The sequence below is a fragment of the Sinocyclocheilus grahami genome, unplaced genomic scaffold (assembly GCF_001515645.1).
Source record: "Sinocyclocheilus grahami isolate Dianchi unplaced genomic scaffold, SAMN03320097.WGS_v1.1 scaffold863.1, whole genome shotgun sequence".
NCBI classification, from domain to species: domain Eukaryota; kingdom Metazoa; phylum Chordata; class Actinopteri; order Cypriniformes; family Cyprinidae; genus Sinocyclocheilus; species Sinocyclocheilus grahami.
This window is the reverse complement of record NW_015506042.1, coordinates 750,434-751,322: the sequence shown is the minus strand read 5'-3', so window position 1 is coordinate 751,322 and position 889 is coordinate 750,434. Positions and strand designations below refer to the sequence as shown.

Here is an 889-nt window from a genome sequence, read left to right as displayed (position 1 = left end):
CTTAATGGTTTTTTACATCTGTTACCTTATCTCCACTGGTTATTTCACCTGCTTGTTGATTCCAGAGAGAGTTTCTTGGCATCACCAGATCTCAAATCGTGGGCCTGTGCTAAAGAGCTCTTTGAATTCAATTCTGTTGTTGAAGAGCCTACAGAGATACAAACACACACTGATATTAGCTACAACCCGCCACTTGTATTCCTCATTTGCAAGTCGCTTTATATAAAAGCATCTGCTAAATGAATACATAAATACATGTAAATGAAACAAACCGTAAACATCATCGCCATTAATGATTTTCACTCTGTTGCACATGACAATATGAACTATCAGTCAAAAGTTTGGACACACTTAACTGAATTTTTTGTGATCAACAAAATGCTCGTTACTCAAACATAAAGCACTTTAAGCAAGATTTCACAATTTAAACAACATTTCAAATAACTTCAGACAACACTGTGACACTCAGACACAAACCTTAATGTCTTTATGTTACTGTTGCAAGTGACGATATTGTAGATTTTCTGAGCCCCAAAGTCCGTGATTCTATTGCCACTAAAACTGAGATCAAACAGAACTGTAACAATGATTGCATTACACTTCAGAAATGTACACTTTGTGTATCTTTCTCAGTCACTCACTCAATGTTTTGCACTTTGTGGAGGTTTGGGAGGAGCAGATCCAGGCTGTCATCGGTGAGACGGCACTGACTCAGATCCAGTTCTGTCAGTCCTTCAGAATATTCCAGAATCAGCTCCAGACCTCTACAGACCTGCAGGTTCAGCTGAGTCTGACTGAGGTCAAGCTCTTTACCCAGAGCTTGAGAAAGAGACTCGGCTTCCTTAGGCCTCACATGAGCCAGAAACTGAAGCAGCAGAGATTTATCACA

General features: G+C 39.7%; 1 protein-coding gene across 1 annotated transcript in view; it reads right to left on the bottom strand.

The window, feature by feature from the left end:
• Positions 1-637: 637 nt before the first annotated feature.
• Positions 638-889, bottom strand: part of LOC107563228 (uncharacterized) — a 24,095-nt gene continuing 23,843 nt past the window's right edge. The window contains exon 12 of the mRNA XM_016248040.1: positions 638-865. Coding sequence (XP_016103526.1) covers positions 638-865 — 228 coding nt within the window. The remainder of the gene's footprint in view (positions 866-889) is intronic.